This window comes from Montipora capricornis, chromosome 1 (assembly GCF_036669925.1).
Source record: "Montipora capricornis isolate CH-2021 chromosome 1, ASM3666992v2, whole genome shotgun sequence".
NCBI lineage: Eukaryota > Metazoa > Cnidaria > Anthozoa > Scleractinia > Acroporidae > Montipora > Montipora capricornis.
This window is the reverse complement of record NC_090883.1, coordinates 3,638,673-3,656,172: the sequence shown is the minus strand read 5'-3', so window position 1 is coordinate 3,656,172 and position 17,500 is coordinate 3,638,673. Positions and strand designations below refer to the sequence as shown.

At 37.4% G+C, this 17,500-nt stretch overlaps 1 protein-coding gene across 2 annotated transcripts in view; it reads left to right on the top strand.

Moving 5' to 3' along the window:
- The window catches only part of LOC138040616 (tetratricopeptide repeat protein 21B-like), a 60,177-nt gene that overhangs the window by 3,559 nt on the left and 39,118 nt on the right, over nucleotides 1-17,500 (top strand). For both annotated transcript variants that reach the window (XM_068886374.1, XM_068886329.1), the window contains exons 3-15: nucleotides 2,936-3,213; nucleotides 5,658-5,749; nucleotides 6,635-6,674; nucleotides 6,985-7,041; nucleotides 8,277-8,377; nucleotides 9,539-9,623; nucleotides 9,714-9,812; nucleotides 11,011-11,103; nucleotides 14,284-14,383; nucleotides 14,612-14,709; nucleotides 15,688-15,795; nucleotides 16,243-16,335; nucleotides 17,044-17,173. In XM_068886374.1, the coding sequence (XP_068742475.1) occupies nucleotides 2,936-3,213; nucleotides 5,658-5,749; nucleotides 6,635-6,674; nucleotides 6,985-7,041; nucleotides 8,277-8,377; nucleotides 9,539-9,623; nucleotides 9,714-9,812; nucleotides 11,011-11,103; nucleotides 14,284-14,383; nucleotides 14,612-14,709; nucleotides 15,688-15,795; nucleotides 16,243-16,335; nucleotides 17,044-17,173 (1,374 nt within the window). The remainder of the gene's footprint in view (nucleotides 1-2,935; nucleotides 3,214-5,657; nucleotides 5,750-6,634; nucleotides 6,675-6,984; nucleotides 7,042-8,276; nucleotides 8,378-9,538; nucleotides 9,624-9,713; nucleotides 9,813-11,010; nucleotides 11,104-14,283; nucleotides 14,384-14,611; nucleotides 14,710-15,687; nucleotides 15,796-16,242; nucleotides 16,336-17,043; nucleotides 17,174-17,500) is intronic.

The following is a 17,500-nucleotide window of genomic DNA, read 5'->3' as shown; positions in this document are numbered from 1 at the left end:
GGTCAATTAAGTATGTATGTATAAGTATGTAAGGTAATTCCGTTGAAATGATGTACAATCGAGATTTTTGTCAAACTTGGCACAATGGATATTCATGCAAAGGACATTGAAAAAAATGGGGTCACTGTGCTTGTTTTCGCGCTGCAGGCCCTTTATTCTAAGTGTTTTTACCAAATCATGCGAGAAGCGTTCGAAACTTGATCAACCGCAATTTTTTTTCTTATATAGCATAAGCAACAACTGATTATTACTGAAAACTTGTTTGAGGAGCCTACTTGTTTGTCCAGGCTAAAATCTTTCAGTAAAATGATTTCAAATTGCTCGATCTTGCGAAGAAATGTAAGAAAATTGGACTGATACATCATCACTTCACACTCCATGCCTGGCTCCAAATGCAGTTTCACATCATTTTATATGAATACTACAACCTCTACTATCCAACATTTTTTCTCCTTAAGATATGTTTTCTGTGTACCTATTACGAGTACATAACACAATTAAAAAGGGGGGTGGGGGGTCACCATGCCCGTTCAGGAGAAAATAACCATCCCTTGACAGATTTGGCTTCGCCTCAATGAAAATCCGCCATTTTATCAATGCGTGTGAGCTAATGCGTGTGCCAGTGATGCAATAAATTATGCGCAGTTGGGTTGGAAAACCAAATTCAGGTGGCTTCTTCAGTGGGGTTTTAATCCCGTTAAAACCACCTGAATTTTTCAGGTGTCTAAAAAGAAAGAGAGACAATTGCTTAAATTGTTCAGATACATGCGAGGATCACTTCTGAATCAATCTTTTAGATTTGACTCCTTTTCTTTAAATTAATAGAAGCCTTGCACTCTTTTTTTTCATGTGAGCCCAAATCGCCATTGATCAAATTACTTTTCTTTACTTTACCTTACTTTACCGGTACTTTAATAGTTTCCAGCAACCTAAATACAGAAGCTGAGGAAGCCCCGGAAACAGAAAAATATTTTCCTAACCAAGCCAGGGCTACCAAGCTAAATAACTTAAAATCTGTGGAAAAATATATACAATAATAAGAAAACTTACAAAAGAATTAAAGTGCTAGCAGAGAATGATAAATACTAAAAATATAAATTTATACTATGCAAGTTCTAAATTATGAAGATGGGCCTTAAGGTCACCCTTGAAATTGCTTATAGATACTGACTTTCTTTAAGTCAAGGGCAAGACATTCCATTCATTAACAACACGATGAAAATACGAGAACTTTGGCAAGTTTGTTCTAGCATATTTAATTTTATAAGAACATTCAGTTATTCCTAAAGATTATATGAAGTGTTTCCTGCAGGTGCTACATGTAAGTAATCACATAAATCAATGTCACATAGTCCTTGTTTACATTTAAAAAGGAAAATAAGATCAAAGTACTTTCTTCTAGATGCTAAAGATAGTAACTTAAGCAACTTTAACCTTTCCTCATATGGCTTATTCTTGAAAATTACTCTTGTGGCTCTGCGCTGTACACCCTCAATGATGTCGACCAAATACGCTTGATGGGGTGACCAGACTTCTCAGGCGAACTCCGGGTGTGGTCTGACCAAATGAATAAACAACTTCAGGAAGATTTTTGGGTTAGGGCGATTTCCACAAGTTCTTCTGATGAGGCATAGCATCCCATTGGCAATATATACTTTAGTTGACATGTGATCTCACCATGCCAAGTTGTGAGTGATGATGATCCCCAGGTCCTCCTTCTTCCTTACATAAGGATATTTGATTAGAACCAAGGTGGTATGTATTTATTATAGGGTTCCTCTTTTTGGCGATACAGAGGTATTTTACATTTACCTATATTAAATTTCATGTCCCAAATATCACTCCAGTTTGTAATAGAACGTAGATCATCTTTCAAGATTTCACAATCCATTTGTGAAGATACATGTATAACTCTACAACACTTGGCATCATCAGCGTAGAGGGGAAGAATAGTATCAGGTGATAACTCTAAACTGATATTGTTGATGTGTATAAGAAACAGGATTGGTCCAATTAAGGAGCCCTGAGGAACCCCTGAGGTGACAAGTTTCCACTGAGATGACATTGTTCTTAGGGTCTGATTTATGAATGTACAATGTAATGCATACTAATTATTACTTAATTTCACCCCTAAACTGGTCCCCAATGATGAGTAAGATTGACTGACATTACAGTGACACTGTTAAGTCTGTAAGTGTTGCTCTTAAAGGCGCCTGCAAACGAAGAAACAATGTTGCGGAAGCAAAATTAATGTTTCCCTGTTTGCGGCCCCAGGAAACATTATTTTGTTGTGGAAGCAAAATTTGATTCTCAGGAAGCAAAAATGATTTTGCTTTTTCAGCAAATGTTTCTTCGTTTGTTTTCTCGTTTGTGTGCAAAAGAAACATTTTCCGCAACAATGTTTCCTTGTTTGCCGGCTCCTTAAGAGAGAAAGGGCTGCATAAAGATGATGAGAACCCTTTCAGCCTTGAACTGTTTCCCACCATGAGGAGTTAAACCACCTTGGATCACAGATATGTCCAGAAATGCTCCTAATTAGAATATAGCATGCTGATTTCAATAAGAATCTCAAAGTTGGAACCCCAATTGCTCTTTTCACCAACTTCAACGCCCTTCGTGTCTCTGAATACAGACAATAATTAACACCACAAAGTGTCCCCCAAATAGCCTGCTCCTCAAGTAAGGATTAACAGCTGCATAAGAATGCAAACCTTTACCCTTACCTTATTGCTGGAAATAGGGAGCAAAGGCTTAGACTTAAGGGGACGCTACATGAATTGATGGATGTCAAAATTGGCTGTGCATCTAATTAAGTGTATTCCTGGACACATCTGTGGCATTATACAGAGTAAAATCTTTGTCACTCTTTTCAGGGAAGTTAATTAATTAATACTGTAAAAAATATAATTAACTTTTTCTCTTTAAAAAATAACAGACAGACCATCAGAGGCTATTAGAGAGTTGGAAGCAATAAAAGACAAGCCAGATGTGCTTTTGTGTTCCACAATGGCACTTATAAATGCACACAAAAAGGCAAAACTTGTTGACAGAGAAGCAGTGCAAGAACTAGAGACAAAACTGAGGCAAGATCGCCAGTCATGTGGTGAAATGGCCTTGTATTTTGCTGGTATGTTTTTGTGGCACACTGGACGCCATGACAAGGCACGGGAGTATATTGACAGAATGATCAAAATGTCCAACAGCAATAAGGAGGTAAGGTGATGTCAGTATTCAAGATCCAGGTGTAACTGGACATTTCTTTTAATGACAATAATCAATTTCACAATTCCACAAGCATGTATTGGATTGAAGAGATTTGCAAGCAAAGGTTTGAATCCCATTCCAATCGCTGAATGGATTATTTTTATGCCTTTGGTGGTCTCAATGCTACCATGAATTGTAAATAGCTGATGGGTTTCCTTGCTCCAGTTGGGTTTTTTAACATTGTTGTGAGGAAAATTAAATATTGAACAAGAAGAAGTCTTAGGGTTAGAATTATTTTTAGGTTGGGGTAAATGAAGTTAATGGGGGACACTTTGCAATGCTTACTGAAATCAGTGTGCATGTCATTACTTGCATTTGTGACACTAGTGTACCTTTGTACATACATGCGTCTCCAAAAATCTCAACTATCAAGTATGAAAGGTTCTTTACATGCCTAGCCTCCCATGCAGACACTCTTAGGGCATCGTCACACTTTCCTCCCCCACGAGCGTCTTTTGAATCGATCACAACGGACTTTCAGATTCTGGAAGTGTAGAGCCTGAGAAATCTTGCTTACGGCCACTGCAAGAAGATGGGGTTTGTGTGTTGGGCATTTAAAACTGATGACTTAAATTGTTATCAAAGAGAAACTGGAGCGTATAGATGTCTGCGGCTCTTCACAGAATCAGTACGGTAGAATTTGTATGGTTGAAATATTTTGCTCCCATGCATGCGATTCAAACCTATTTGTCACGTTCGCTTGGGATTGATAAAATATATACATTTCTTTCCGGCTATTTCAGTGAAAGCGTTTTGTTTGAATAACCCCATTTCTTGTAGTCCTTTGGTTGAACTGATTTAAGGTTTGCTTTATTTTTCAAATTGAAGAAACACTGAGTACGAACGATCTGAAAATTTCAAGCTTAAACATAATCGATTTTTTTCAAGCTTTCTTTTCACTACTGTCCTAGTTGTGTTTATTGTGCTTGAAGGTATTTATATATTTCCACGGCGCTTTCAATTTTACTAGTACCGGTTGATGAAACGACACCACACCCTTGCCAAGCACTCACATTTTGACTCGCGAGAGTGCAAATGCAGTACCCCCCTGAGGAAACAAAATTAATGTTTCTGAGGAATATTTTGAATTTCATGATTCATCCAAAGAAGAAGTTGATGCATTGATGCTCCCAGGGGAGATCTACACAGGGCTGATTGGTTCCTACAGTTAAGTAACCCACGCATGATTTCCAGATAACGGTTACTTACAAAGTGAAAGGAAGGTGTGGCTCATTTCAGCAGACGCTCGTGGGGGAGGAATGCAAGACGAATCCCTAAGAGTGTCTGCATAGGAGGCTATTACATGCCCTATTTTGGGATACATTACTGTGCATGGAGCATCAATCATCATAAAAAAATTGGTAAAATTTAAGAATCCGATCCCACCAACGCGGCCAACGCGTCGGTCGACACACCACCGACACATGACCGACACGTCGGCCAACACACTACCGACACGTTGGCCGACATACTACTGACGCGTTGGCCGACACACTACCGACACGTCGGTCAAAACACTGTTCAGCGATGTCTTTCAGCAACTGCTCAAATGCTTGGTCTTTTCCGAAGTTCGCTTCTTATTGAACGAATGAAATGAAAGGAACATGTTATTTAATGTGACAACTCAATGTAGTTGACACCATCCATCGCCGATACGCGGCAGTGCTCTCCATTATGAATGAGAAGAAGTGTAGCCTGAACAACGGTTAAATTGGTCTGTAGAGAGGGATGACCTTTTTTCTTAAGGTGAAAGTATTCAGGTTAAAATGCTGTATATGGCAAAAGCGAAAAAAAGCGACAAGAATAAATTTGAACTCTCTGCAGTTCTTTTCACATACTATAGAACTCTCCACAGTTCAAATATATTATAATTATATGGCTTTCACATATTAACTTTCATCGTGCATGTATCAACTGGTATATCTTCTACAGGCTCAAATTGTGGACTCACCAAAATTATGACCATCTCCCAGATGGCTTGATAGCTCAACTGGGTTTGAATCCTGTTCAAGCCTGGGTTTTTCAGGCTTGCCTTTGGTTGTTAATAGCTGCTATGATCAGCATCTTAACTTGATTCTCTCCACTGTTTAATTATATGACTTATGTGTATTAACATTTGTTGTGTAGGCAACTTTCTCAAAAAGTTGTTTATAAAGTATGGTACTTAAAATGTATGAGATGATTGGGATGCTCTTAAACTGATGAGTATGCTATTACTTTTATGTGAGTCATTGGGTTAGGTAGTGTATTAATTTTTATTTTTGTGAGTTAATTATTTAAAACTTCAATTTGTTACTTGTTAGTGTTAAGTAGTCCCAAATGTCAATTTTACTAAAAGTTGCAGTTTGATTGAATTCCATTGCTGACTTCAAATGTATGTAATTTATCCCAAGGGACTTCTTTTGCGTGGTTGGGTCGATATAACAAGTGGAAAAGACTCGTATGCCAAAAAGAGCATCAAGATGTTTGATGAGGCACTCAGTGGGTAAGCACTACTTGCTAAGTTTTCTACCATAAGTTAAATGCACAAGCATTTATTACTACTTTGCTGAATCCAATCTCTTTGGTCAAAGACAATAAAAAAAAAAATAAAAAATAAAAAAATTAATAATAATAATAATAATAATAATTTATGATAATAATTATTTTCATTATTATTTGAGGCATTAAAATCAGAGATCTCACTTTCTAATGTATACTGCATCTTTGTCCTGAACAGTTAGGTGTTGTTTTTCTTCTGTGTTTTGTTTTTGTGATGTGGTGCTTGAACTGATGCTAATTGGCTTGTGGTGGCAATTCATTCTTTAAATATGTGGTTCAAACTGACACTAGGAACATGCAGAGAAACTTTCATAATTTATATATATATTATATATATATTTTTTTACTTTCTGTGTCCAAATGAGTGTAAATTTTACACAAACAAGACAATGATTGTTTCATTGTCATAATTTTTATCAAGATGATCATTTCAGTCTGAAATGAGTTACACTGTATGAGCTGTGTACATTCCAAATAACTTAAGGAGCATTGTCAATACCGATGAAGGAAAAAATGGATCAAAAGCATGGCTCATTCAAGTCTGAACTGATGATCGATAACTTAGCAATTGACGACAGGAAACTTTAGGTGTCCAACCATGGAAATAATAATATTATACTTACTAAATTTAATTTTTAATTTGATATATTGCTAATAATATGTTGCTGAAAACATTCAACTTAGTTAATGAAAATGTGAATGCAGGATAAATATTGCTCTTGAGCTGGAGAAAATGTTTTACCGGTAACTCTATTCCTTCATCGAGATGAATACTTTAAGTGTTGTTTGGCTGTGATGTGTCATTATGGTAGTATCCTATTTTTTTTAGATCTGAAGTTGTTAAAAATCTGGATGCTTTACTTGGAAAGGTTAGCAGATTTTGGGATACACTGTACTGTACCTTAATAATTTTTGAAGAAAAAATAAAAGAACTGTTTTATTTATTGATGGCAGGATTTAATTTCTTTTGAACTTTAAACTTTTGTTTTTTCTTAATTGGTATTGTTGACTCCTCTGCTTATCTTTTTGTTTGCTACATATTCACTTGTACATTTTTTGCTCTTGGGTACAGGCTTTACCTAGATTAGCTTTTCGTATACTCTTAAAAATGCTGTTCCTGCAGTTACTTACCTCAAAAATAAATGTTAAACTACAGGGTGCATGTACACTTCTTTGCAGGCCAAGTTCCTAGAAGCAAAAAATAACTTCAGTGGAGCATTAGAACTTATCAATCAGGTTTGACAAATGATTATCATTATTATTAATTTGTAAACAACTTAGCAAAATGATAATCCTTGCCAAATGAAATAACTGTTTACTAGAATACTAAATTGCAATTAGGCAGTAAATTATCTTGTGTTGGACATAGCAAGAAAACTAAATACACCGATACACAGGGCTCGAAATTGCGACCAATACGGTCGCATTTGCGACTAAATGTTTCCCTTTGCGACTAAAATATCTGGAGATGTCGCAAATTTGCGACTTGTTGTCACCTTCGTTCTTTCGAAACAAAAGGATTGGCAGTTGCCACTTTCCTGCTACTTTTGCTAAAATAAATAAATAAATAAATGACAAAATTATTTTGTTTCTCACTGTAAATTTTCTCTGAATGTAGCATAATTGTATAGTAATTTAGCTGTGATGTTACGTGCACAGCTCCATTCCTTCGATCATTCGCCATTTTCAGCAGTTTCTTTCGGTTTTTGCTAAACCGCTGACAACAAAATGCAGCGCGGCGATTTTGCGACTAAAATTTACGAAATTGCGACTAAATTTTCCTATCTTATCGCAAAATGCGACTGGATTTTTTCGTTAATTTCGAGCCCTGAATTACATAAATTTATACATCGATGAGTAAAATTGTCTGGCGTTAGACGAGTCAAGTCTCGCTCCCGGGGATCAATGGGTTAAACTTGCAAAAAACAGCTACATGTACATGAAACACACTAAATCTGTCATCAAGGTACAATGTATGACTGTTAGGTAAAAGAAATTGCCACTTGAAGAAAGTAACTGATGAAATGACCATTAATTAGGTAAAATATATTGAGAAGGCAACAGAGAAATTTGTAGTCATGGGAACATTATTTTGTAGTCATGGGAACATTTGTAATGGCAAGAACACAAATTAGAGTAATAATCATTAGTATTGGTTATAGTGGCATTGGGACAATAAAAGATATGAAAAGGGAAATCATTTGCCCTCATTGAAAGGCCTCTCTCCTACCATGAGATGTTGTTATAATTCAGGGTTTGATTAAATGCAACAATAGTGGAAGAAGCTGGACATAGCTAAATTTTGCAACATTGATTTGGCTCTGATACTTTAAACACTTTTTTTGGCAAAGGAGTCTAAATCTCCACTCTAAATTGGGTATGTCTTGACTGTTTGATCTCTGTGGACTGTTGTCACGTACACCTTTAAATATCACCGAATACATTAATAATATTAATATTTTATGCTGTAGGCTGTTGTGGGATATCCAGATTTCACACCTGCTCTGATTGAAAAAATGAGACTACAACTTGCTCTTCAAGACTGGGATCAAACTTTAGAGACAGCACATAGGTATGAATACACCTTAGAGCTGTGCGGTTGTATGCATACATTTAGAAAAAAAGGATAAAGGCAATCACAAGCCACAAAGCTAAGAGAATTAACATTAATTTTGTCCTTAGAGATGAATTGTCTGGATTATCACCAGCAACATGTCACTGGTAGCCATTTGTAAAGTTTAACCTGTTCTTGCTGAAAAGGTGGATAGCATGCAGTTGGTAAAATATCAAGCACACTAGATATCTTAAAGATTAATGTTTTGTTTGCTGGGGGCAGCTGATGGCTTAGTAGTTACAACAGCAGACCCTAAAAATATCTGTAATAAGAACAAAATAATAAACTTTTTTGCTATTACAGTTAAGTGATTTATCTATTTGGGTATCAGGAGGTAGACTTTAAAGTGCCTCTAACCTCCAGTATTTTTTCTTGCTGAGATTAATCTATTCACCCATTGTAAAAATATCCTGCAACTGCAATTTTAGTGGGCCGTAAAATTTAATAAAACCAGAATTTGTTTGTACTATGGTCAAGCTAGTGTGAGGGATCAGGGTATACAATGTATAACTGAGATGATGTCAAATCTGCTTTGCATTGCAAGAATTCTTTCAAAACTGGAATGCGAAACAAGTTTTTATGTCATCACATGGGTACATTGTATACAATATGCCTCTTAATTATCAGCACATCTTTGGGACAAATGATTCTCAGTTCTGCATGTCAACTAATAACACAATTCATGTGAGTGTTTATGTTGAAGCAAAATTGCAACTGGTTATAATGTAAAAGACATGCCCAATAGTGATGACATTTGACTTTTGTGGAATAAGCAATTTTGAGCTTTGGGGTACTTAAGCAACTGCTGCATCAGGGGCCTGTTGGAGAGAAACAGGGTGGAGCTGAGCCCCTGCAGGGCTTAAATAACCTACAGTGTAAGTACTTGGGTCAAAGAGTCCAGTGTGCTAACTTCTTTGAACATCGTTACAGTGGAGGGGGTTTTTGGTATCAAGTTTTTTTTGCCAAATTGCAGCCAATCCTGGTTTTGGGATCACAGTGTTTTGACACAGTGTTAATGTACAAAGTACAAGTATCCAAACTTGAAAAATCATTAAGTTTGTTTTGAGTGATCTTCATATTGAAATTGGACTTTTTTTCTCTTGTGTCACATCTTTATAGGGCTCTAAACAGCAACAGAAATTGCATTGAAGCGCAAAGAATGGTTGTTATGTACACACTCTGTCGAGAGGGAAAATACAGCGAGGTAAACATGGAGATAGCATTCATGGTTTCTGTAGACTCTATTTATCTTAATTTGTATTCCACTTGATCTCATCAACCTGTTGTTCTTTAGGCATCAGACAGGTTGGGAGAGTTGATTCAGATGGTTGACAGATGTGAACCAAATAATCCTTTTCTGTATCATGACTTGGCATTGGCATTCAGCAGAATGGTAAGGCAGCAGCTATGGACTGTATCACCACATACAACAATCATTAGTCACTTTTTGTATTGGCCGGAGTTTGACTAAGAATTGGAGAAAAGTGTCTGCAATAACCTGTTATAAATTTGTTGGCAAAAGTTGAGAGCATTGAACAAAGACCAAAAATTTGAATCAATTTAGCCTTTTAATCCGAAAATCTTAACCCTGCCAGGGGTTCCCCATTGACAAGTAAAATCGTCTGACGTTAGACAGAGTAAAATACTAAGTCTGGCCATCAAAGGGTTAAACTTTAAATTATTGGTGCATAAACTTGCACCTGTAGATTGCAGAAGATAGGCTCTGAAATTTGTTCGTGATTTGAGAAAAGAACAACAGCATGAAACAAAGTCACTTTGAGGAGTCATAATAATTATTATTATAAATAGCTGGTCATGATGGTAAAATAAACCTACATGTACCAGATGATTGAAGTGACAGGGAAAATAAGGCAGGATTCCTTGTTGTAAATAGGATGAGACCATCAGAAGACAAAATTTACGGGGTGTTTTTGATATTGTTCACAACTTAAGGCATGTCTACAAAGCTTGTCAAGAGATATTGTGTTAAGTCTGCATATAACACCGGACTCTGTTAGTCTTCAGACATATTTTTTTTGAGATCCCCAATGGCACGTACTTTCACTAACCAACCCCTTCAGATTTCCTGAGATGTACGGTTTCTTTGCACTTATGACCAGGGGCCTGTTTCTCGAAAGTCCCGAGAACTTTTCGGGCCCGAAAAGCCAGTCGTCAAACTGTAATCTGCTTATTTTGAAAAGCTGATCCTTTAAAATGTTTTTAATGTAAGAAAAACTAAGAGGATTGCGAGGTTTGATGGCTTGGAACCTCGGCGTTGCGAAGATATAAAGGGATTTGTGGCACCCGATATAGCCCCGAATAGTTTCGGGACTTTCTAGAAACAGGCCACAGGCTTCAAGCAACCGGCCCAAGGACTGAACTAATGAGATACGGTAGATGCTCAATTTTCTAATTAGGGTTTTCATTAACTTGAGGAGTAGAGTTGTGTTTCTAGACACAGCTGACACAAGAGTTGAGCAGGAGGGTGATATGACACTTTTATAGGAATCTTGTACTTTTCTCTTAGCCTTCCTGTTGAAGTATTCACATCTATCATTGTCATTTTCTTCCTTTTCTTTTCTTTTTGCTAGTGTGGCAGAAATGATCTTGTGTTGCAGCAAACACTTACGCTTGTAGAGAGGGCACGAAGTCATTCGCCAAATAATGCTGAATATCAGACAGAGGTAAAGTCACATTAAATGTAAATGCAAAACTCAACATGACACGTTGGAGACAAACAGCGAGAAGTAAATCACTGCATATTTAATGAAGTAAAAGATTATCAAATTAGGTAAGAATCTGATGTCAATCAAACACTGAAATACTGTAAGAACAACATACCTTTTTAAAGAGATAATTGTAGGTTTTAATGTTGCTTTGTACGGAAAATGATTGTATGTGGTAAGGTTCAAATTTTTTCTTGGTTCAAACTTTTTCAAACCAGCTTAATTTTGATTTTTCTTTGTCTAATATTCATTATCATAGTCTGAAACAAGGAAAATCAAAATTTGAACTTAAAAATATTGAAGATCCGTTACCAGGATTCATATTAAGAAAAAAAGTAGAATCGTTCTCTGGTAAAAAGTTTTGAAAAAACTATGAGCTTTCGACAGACTGAACTGCTGCCTTCAACGGATAAAAATGTGTGAAGCCTAAAAGCGAAAGAAATTTAAATATAACGAAAAATTCGCATAAATTAAAGGGTAAAAGCATGTAGTGGAAAGAATGTTTAAAATGCTAAGAAAATTAGTGTTTCTTTAAGAGAATGTGATATTGACTTGGGAGCGGGCACGAATTGTTGTCTGCCCCTACAGTTTTTGCCGTGTGCCATGACTCCAATGTCTTTCTGCTCCGGTTGTTCGCTTTGTCAATGATTTTAGAATTGTTAAAGTCAATATCATGATTAAAAGTCCACGCGTGTTTTGCGACATTTGAGCCTTTAGTACAATGCTTTAAGTTCCTCATATGTTCCTTTCTCCTAGTAGTAAAGGATCTTTTAGTTTCGCCAATGTAGCTCCACGGGCAAGATGCGCATGGAATTTTATAGATGACATTGCACTGGTCGTCTTCGGCAGGTCGAAACTTAGGGATAGGGAAATGCTGCTGTAAAGTTTTAACTGGTCTGCTAGTGACTTGGATGTCGTGTTCCTTGAGGATTCTTGTGAGAGGTTCCGTGATGCCTTTGATGTAGGGAAGGACTGCAAAGTTGCGTCGGTTTGTTGGCTCAACCCATTTAAAAAACATACCAACCAACTCTTCTGGAGTAGGTGTAGGTGGTGGAGGCCTCCTCCGAATTTTTCGTTATATTTAAATTTCTTTCGCTTTTAGGCTTCACACATTTTTATCCGTTGAAGGCAGCAGTTCAGTCTGTCGAAAGCTCATAGTTTTTTCAAAACTTTTTACCAGAGAACGATTTTACTTTTTTTCTTAAAATTTGAACTGGTTGAAAAAATTTGAACCACAAAATAAACAATCAGCACCTAGATTTTTTTTCGAGGAGATTATAGCCCTTTTCTTGAGTTATTTGTCGCCTAAGTCAATATATTTTGCCATGGTATAAAGCCAGAGTTGTACAGTTCAACATTGTGCAACATTTTGTTGATCAACCTTGAAGTGTGAGTCACCAGCTTTATGAGACTGTTCAACTTATGGCAACTTGTTGAATGAAATGGAGCTATAGTCTATTATTGTTTGTTCTACTTCATTCAACAACATTCAACATGTTATATCTTCATCAATTTCAGCATTAAACACGACGAAGGTTCACTGTTCAACATTTGTGAAAGAAAAGCTGACAAAAAAACAACAAATTACCGGCCTGCTTTCCAGAGTTGTTGGCATTAACCCTTAATTCACTACTGATGAATTTTCCGTCACACTTGTCAATCAAGAGCTTCTATTCATAATGCCAAAAGAGTGGTAAAGTGATGACGTCACAAAAACGAAATTTAGGAAATTATGGGATTTACTGAGATATTCTGAAAGTACATGATGAAGAATGGCCGCTTGCCAAAAATCAGCATATTGTTGCAATATGGGGGTAAGATATTAGCCCTTCCATGCTTCAGTAACTCCATACAAATCCTTGTAATTTTGGTTCTAAACCATTTAGAACAAAGACAAAATTGTAAGGATTTGTATGGAGTCACTGTAGCATGAAAGGGCCAATATCTCATCCCCAAACTGCAATAAGATGCTAATTTTTGGCAAATGGTCATTCTTCATCATGTACTTTCTGAAGATCTTAATGAATTCCATAGTTTTATAATTTTAAATATTTGTGACGTCACACTTTACCACTCCAATGCCAAAGACTTTCTTAAATTGAACCTCTCCTCAAAAAAAAAAAGAACTTTAAACCAAAGGAAATGATGTTTACAATCAAATGTGTTTGAATTTTCTGGAAATCGTAAGGGCGTCTATACGAAAAAAAAAAGGAACTTTAAATCACATATATTTTTTTCGAATTTCCTGGGCACCACCATGTTGAATAGTAAATTGAGATGTGTTCTGGTTACTGTTGTTGTATCGATACAAAAGCTCCTTGTGTCAGAACAATCGGGATGGCAATGCCCAGGAAATTTGATCTAAAAATATGCAATCCTAAAATTAATTTTAGTTTTTTCTGACAAAGGCACTTTTTGGAAAAAAATGTAAATAAATCAAATTCAAGATTGTTCTCAAACAAACCAAAAAAATTCAGGCGGTGTCAACGAGATTCGAACCACATGACCTCTGCGATGCAGAGCTCTATCAACTGAGCTATTAAGTCACACTGTTGGAAGCAGGTCAATTTGTTGGATTCATGTGTTCTTGGAAAGGAAGAATGAATGAAAGAAAGTTTGGTTCGAATCCCGTTAATGCCACCTGAATTTTTCAGGTGTCTGGGATCACTTCTATCACGGCTTTCGTCTGTAACCCGCACTTCAAATATTCATATATTCCATTCCAAAGTTGGCCCATAGGTTTTTTAAGTATGCACGCCACGCTCTTGGAGATCTTGGACGCCACGGGAAAGCTATTTAGAATATGAAAACAGCCTCACACAGTGGGGTGTGGTTTGTTTGGATGTCCGTGTTAACGGAAGGGTTACTTATTAATTCAGCTGAGCAGACAAGGTCCGTTTCGCGTTTGAGCACTTGCTCTCGCTTTTTGAAATAAAAAACGTGAAAGTTAAAGGCATTTTCAAATACTACATTTTATGAGCTTTCCAGTGGTGTATAGTTTCCTTGGGTTTCTTAAAAACAACGCAAACATGAGCGATTTTCGAAAAGACAGCCCTAAAGGTTGCCGGAATGTTGGCATTAACCCTGAGAAAATTAGCAGTGATGTTAATAATTATTGTCACATTTTGATGTTCATAGTTGGGAAATCAGCTCATCTTGCATCTTCGCATTCGGGAAGCAATGAGGGCCTTTCGAACAGCAATGAAACTTGATGAAACAAGTGTACCAGCTCTAACAGGTCAGAAAACATCTGTGACTGATTTGAAAAGCATTGAATGCATATTTTTCTCATATAACATCTAGGCCATTTGATGAGGTCAGGAATGTGAAAGACCAAAATTACTAGATACATTTATACTGTGCGTTTCGTTCACCCGTTACTTGTGAGGGGTGGGTGAGGGGATTTCTTTCTTGCCCAGGTAATAGCTTTTTCTGAGGCCTCACCGATAAGTGTTTTATGCTTCAGGGATTATTAAATGTCAGCTAATAGAGGGACATGTGGAAGATGCAGAGCAGCAGTTGGAGTTTCTCAATGAAATTCAACAATCCATTGGAAAATCCTCCGTAAGTGGCATGTTGTCCTTCAAAGACATTTGCGCATTTTCAGTGACAAAGTTTATCAACCTAACATTGAGAATTTTATCTTGTCAACACGTTTTTAGAGTGATGAGTTTTGTAATTGTGACTAAGGGTAAAGGAGTTAGCCATTCGCTATGAAAACACAAAGTTTCTATCATGAATCTTGCATTAAATAGTCATGTATTAGGTTGCATTTTGAGGTTCGCACGGAATTGTAGGGCGATACTGATTCTCAACGAAAACTCCCATGAAAAAGTGGTGTTTGCAACATGAAAGTATCTTCAAATAGCTAACATTTTCATATGTTAGTAGACTGTCGACTGACTGTTGGCCAACAGTTAACCCACAGTCGGCCGGGAGTCGACTTGGGAGCTGTTGCTCATTTTTGCCTGTCCACTTCCTTTGCCTATGGCCTTATCTTTAACACATAACGAATGGTCTCTTTGCTGAAAGTCTAAAGCTCATCTAGTCGAGTGAAAGTGCGCTACTTTTTAGTTAGACTGGAAATCAAATCAAATCAAATCTCATGAGATTAAAACAAGTCAGATCAAATGTTCCACTTTAAGGGTAGGGGAAAACCAGAGCACCTAAAGTGAATTCGCTCGTAGAAGAGTACAGAACCAACAAACTCAACCCCCCCCCCCCTCCCCCCCACATATGACACTGAGTCTGCGAATGCACCAGAGGCCCTTTGGTGGGTGGCAAGTGCTCTCACCACAGCATCAATCCTTCTTCCTTTTGACAATGTAAATTGGCCACCGTACAGAGATTCTAAAAGCTGACCTTTCAAGCGTTAGCCCTTCGTCAGTACGGTGGCCAATTTACATTGTCAACTCTGTTGATAAAACCAAATTTTTGTATACTACTTCCCCACCGACGCAGCACCACAGTTTCTTTAGAAACTACCCCCTTCATTCAGTGTAAAAAATATACTAAATCGTGTACTCTATTGTACTTTCATAGGAGTTATCATACTTGAGCTCTGTTTTGCACAGAAAGAAGAACAAGCCATCCGAGGAAGTCATAAACCTGCTAAATGAAGCTGTTGATGCACACTTTACTTCCCTCAAGGTAAAAAGGAAAGGAAAGGAACTTTATTTAAGTGTCTAGTAGATTTAGCGCTGGAGCACTAATTGGGGACAATGTAAAGTGAAATTAACAATTAACACAACAAGTCAAATGTTCAAATGTTGGTTTTTTGAGGAGAGGGGAAACCGGAGTACTCGGAGAAAACCTCTCGGTGCAGAGTAGAGAACCAACAAACTCAACCCACATATGACGCCGAGTCGAGGAATCGAACCTGGGCCACATTGGTGGGAGGCGAGTGCTCTCACCACTGCGCCATCCCTTCACCTGCCTTGAAATTGTCGATTAAGTTAGTCATTAAACTATATAACGAACAAGCTACCATTAACTGTAAGGTTCAGTTTCGCCTTGTTAAGGGCGAGATTTAAAAGGTTTCCCAGTAATGAATGTCGCCGTCACCGCTCATTTTCGTTTGATGTTTGTCTCTTTCAGGGTCTTGCCCTTGGAGTGAAATACTTCTACAGTTTAAATCCCGACTTTCTTCTTCAAATTATTAATGACTATCTTATTTATGCTCCTACTGAGGTTTGTATTAAGTCTCCATTTGACTTATTAAAATTCATATTTGAAATCACTGTCAATGTATTAAACTTATATTGCGCAATGTTCTACCAACTGAGCTATGAAGCCACTCAAGTGAGAGGTACTCACCGTACTCACCGGTACTTGCCGTCAAGTATATAACTGAGGGTAACCCAGGTTTGAAACTTAGTAAACAACATCTTAAAAGGTTGTTTGAGTTTGCTACCAAGGAAACTCACTTCCTGTTCAAGGGTAACTTCTATGACCAGGTGGATGGTGTAGCCATGGGGTCCCCCCTTGCCCCTGTTCTCGCCAATCTCTTTATGGGTCACCATGAGAATATATGGTTGGATCAATACGGGGATTCAGAGGTCTTATTCTATCGTCGCTACGTAGACGATACATTTTGCCTTTTCCGCTCTGAACGGGATGCAACCCTTTTCTTCAATTACATCAAAGGTCAATAATTATAAATAATGTACAACACTGTGATTTTAATATACGACACTGTAAAAGTTACCTTTTGATCAAAAGCAAAAACGACCACCAATAAATCACTCTTTTATCTTTGTTGTAATTAATATCGACATTGATTATCAAACTTGGGAGACTTGAGTGTATCTAACCACTGCGCCATCCCGGTGCCAGTTTGAAACAAGCCAACAGGAAAAGTGTTGCAGTTTTCTTTAAGCTCTAGTTTTTCATTTCTAGGCTCAGAATCCAGGTCAACCGCCTCCTCCACTCCTAAAGCGATGTGCCGCTGTGCTAGATCCCTTGACCAAAAGTGTGCCGGGACTACTAGAAGGGCTGTATCTCATGGCCAAAGTCAAGTACTTGTCAGGTAAGTATTAAAGCGGGTTCTCATAGTCTTATATACCAAAATCCCTGTCTGGGCCGTCAAAATTCACATTCTGTTAACTTTACTCATGCGTAAAATACACAGCTGAATCTGTTGTACCCACAGAATCGACTTCAGTTGACTAGCCGCGCGACCCACTAAATGAATTGTGGGAATGATGTTCAAACGAGAGGCATTTCGTAGCCTATGCTCTGGTCTTCCCTTCACCCATCAATCAAGTAGTCTCATTTTCTCATTTAGGTCACAAAATACGACATTGGATATTTTTTTGAAAACAGTGATGGAAATTAGTTCTTGACCGGCCTCAAC